Genomic DNA, 3429 nt, shown 5'->3' on the forward strand with positions numbered 1-3429 from the left:
GCTGCCGTGCGTGGAAAGGGGTGCTGAGTGGGTGTGATCATTGGGTTGTCCTCGACGTGCCGTGTGATGGCACTCGAGACAATGTGCTCCACGACCTTCCCTTGTAGCAAAGTCAGACGGAGAAGCCTGGACTTAATTCATCAGTGAGTGATAGGATCATAGAATCATTTGAGTTGGAAGGGACCTTGAAAGGTCATCTAGTCCAAGTCCACTGCAATCAACAGGGACATCCAAAGCTCGATGGGGTGCTCAGAGCCCTGTCCAGCCTGACCTTTATCTGACATTCTTTTACCGTCAGTAGTACATTTGTTCTCTCTCCTTCTCTTTGTTGGGTAGACTCTTCCACCTGCTTCTTTGTGCCAGTTGGGTGGCCGATCACAGTGTCCTGTCACAATTTTGGCCACGTTGGCCTTTTGCCTGACTCCTGCGCTGCGACGCTTGGCCCCTTTCATCACGACAACTAAGTTGCATCCAGTCAAGCCCTTCTGTAACACAGAGGGCTCCCTTGCCTCCTCTCCTTCCCTGCCTGTGTCTGCACTCGGGTCATGAAAGCCATCCCATCACGTCTCGCGGAGGCCTACGATCTCGTAGTCCTGAGCGTGGGCTAAAAATTTCCATTCCCCCCTGCTTATTTCTTCTGAGCCGTGCATTTGTAGCGAGGCATTTAAGTTGGTCCCTTAATGAAATGGAGCTGTGTCGCAGCCGAGCGATAGTTGCGGACGTCCATCTCAACACCAAAAGCCACTGCTTTAAAGTGAGGGTGGCCAAAGAATGGGAAGGATGGCCGCGAGATGTTGTGGAGTTGTCATCCTTTGAGATACTGAAACCTGACTGGACTACGTCCCCACCGACCAGCTCAAGTTGATCTTGCTTCAGCAGGTGCCTTGGACTGACAAGTCTCAAGAGGTCCCTTCAAGCCTCCACAGTTCTGCGACTCTGTGTTACTTCTGTTACTCTTTCTGCTCCGCTTGGTTGATTTTTCTCCTGCACAACACACACACACACACACAGGAACACAAAACAAAACAAAACAAACGGAGCAATCCAGAGGCCGTGGAGCAGGGAGCAGAAGCACTTTCATGCTCATCTCTCCCAGGCACCGTTCCACCGATCCTGTTCCAGCCACGCTCTTGCCTTCTCAACCGTAGGCTTGCGATTGTCCTGGGAAGAGCTGGATGTTACTCGGCTTGGATGCGAAAGAGAATTTGGTCCTTTCCAACTAGCTTTGTCAAGCTCAGGCGTTTCTTCCTTGGTCCAATTCTCCTCTTTGTGAAGGAGACGCTAAACAGACTCAGTGTCTTTCTCCCTCCCAGAATGGAGTGCGGGAGATAGCCTGTTTCACGCCTCCCGGCTTTCCGTGTGTGTCACGGGACAGCTGGCTTGGGCCCTTGTGGGGAAGGAGTTGGAAAGCTGACTGTCTTGTGCATGGGTGATATTCCTTGAGTTGACTTTCTGGCTTGCTAGAGAAACGTTTCCTACCCAAGTAGCCTGAGCCAGCATCGGTTCTTACTAACCCAGGAGGTTCTGATGTCCCTGCAGCAGTTAAAGCAGCCCAGGAACATTTCACAGAAAATGCGCTCTCCCCTCACACTTTGCTGCGTGGCTCCTGAGTGACGCCAGTGAGCGCTGATTGTCCTTCCCAGACAGCTCTCCGCATGAAATGATCTTGTGTCCCGTGCGAGGAGTGGAAGACAGTGCACTATCAAAGCCCAGAACTACAGAGTCCCCCAGAGTGTTGCCAGAGGACAAAGTGTGTTGCATACTGGGCTGTCGGGGGTTGGGGAAGGAGGAAGAATGAGAGGAGACTCGTTTCCAAAGCGGATGCTCAATGTCTTTAATGAGAAAAGGAGAGGAACGTGCAACAGCTGAGAGCTTCAGCAATGCCCTTTGGACATTCTGTAAAGCTCAGTGCTAGCAGAAGACCACGGATAGTAAGCAGGGGAAAGAGGGCGGGCGATGAGGAGGAGAAGTTGGTGGGAACTCGGCTCCTCTGCAGACCGTGGCCGTGCCCTCAGGGCCGGCTCCGGGGCTGCCTTCAAGGCCCGCGGTGCTCATGCACAGGCAGGTGATCCACAGGCTTTAGCAGAAGAGATTGCCACGTCCCAGAGTGCCACAGAGCCCACGGCCCAGCCCTGACCATCCAAAGCCCCCCAGGCCCAGGGAGCCCCCAGCACCGATGGGCACGCTGCCAGCGCTGAGAGAGCTCCCCACGGCAGCGGACGCTGTGGATCCCACGGCTGTGCTCTGAGGGAAGGAGCTGAGGATTGGGCCCGGCAGCGTCACCACGACTGGTGGGGGCTGGATCGCAACGCTGGAGTCGGCACAACGAAGAACACACGGCTCGTTGCAGCTGTTGGCAAGCGGGGCTGGGCCGCAGGCGGCTGTCTGGCACGGGCTGTAGCACGACATGTCTGGCGGAGGAGGAGGTGACTCTGCAAGATGGAGGCGAGAGAGAGCTGAGGGCTCGAGCTGTCTCTCAGCGCGCTCGGGTGTCACGAGCCAAGAGTCAAAGGCCCTGCCGCGGCTGCTGAGGGGCTGTCTGTGAGTATTTGGGTAGGCTTGGGGTGGGTATTTGTGGGTAATTTAGGGATGATGCCAGAGAGGGAAGCTCCTCCTGTCCAAGTGAAGCTCCTGTCCAGCCGGTCTTCTCCCTCCCCCAGCATGCCCAGTGCAGGCCCTCTCCAAGCCGCGCTTGCTCCGTGACCAAGGGTCCGTGTCCAGAGCGCAAGGACATTTCCCTCACAACCCACAACCATCGTTCTAGTCAGCCTTGAAGGCTGGCCTGGAATGTTCAGCTGTGAGATGAGATGAGATGAGGCTCCTCATCCCAGCACATCCTGAGGTAGGTATGATGAAGAGGATGCCGACTCTTTCAGGGGGGGATGAGTTTAGCCTTGCTGCTATTGCCTCAGTCGGGGAAAGAAAGATGTTCTAGGGTACAACAGAAAAGCATCACTCTCAGCATCCATCTGTGCAGGTCCTGCTCGTGAGCCCTTCTTCCCTGCTGGTGGTTACTTATTCTTCCAGAGGCAAGAGCTCAACTTGTTCCCTCAACGGCTTTTCCCTCTAAAAAGAGCTCTCCTTCTCCTCCGACAGCTCTGCCCTTCTGCCCCCCTCACTCCCCCTGCTTCTTTCCGAAGGAGACAAGTGCAAGCAAAGCGCAGCAAGGCTACTGAAGACAGAAGCCACGTCGTACTAAGACGTCTCCGGTGGGACGAGCTCTCGTGAGGGAATTCCAAGCCGTGCTACTAATGCAAAAGGTGCATCGCTGCCTCAAGGATGGTGGAAGAAGAGGCCAAGGCACCGGTTAGAAATTTCTGGCCGCACAGCCAGGGCCGCAAATGGCTTTCAAAGGAACCCTCCAATGCCCCGTTTCAGGTGAAAAAGCCACGCTGCCCCGTTCCCCTCCCCGAATACCGACACGCATGG

The 3429-nt window shown here is 55.3% G+C and overlaps 1 protein-coding gene across 1 annotated transcript; it reads right to left on the minus strand.

Annotated features, from left to right (window-relative positions):
- Window positions 1-2079: 2079 nt before the first annotated feature.
- LOC149916960 (beta-keratin-related protein) lies at window positions 2080-2409 on the minus strand. Its single transcript, XM_090144680.1, has one exon. It carries the CDS (start codon window positions 2407-2409, stop codon window positions 2080-2082), a length of 330 nt encoding a protein of 109 aa, XP_090000806.1.
- Window positions 2410-3429: the final 1020 nt, after the last annotated feature.

This window comes from Phasianus colchicus, chromosome 8 (genome assembly GCF_987193195.1).
Source record: "Phasianus colchicus chromosome 8, bPhaCol1.hap1.1, whole genome shotgun sequence".
Classification (NCBI taxonomy): domain Eukaryota; kingdom Metazoa; phylum Chordata; class Aves; order Galliformes; family Phasianidae; genus Phasianus; species Phasianus colchicus.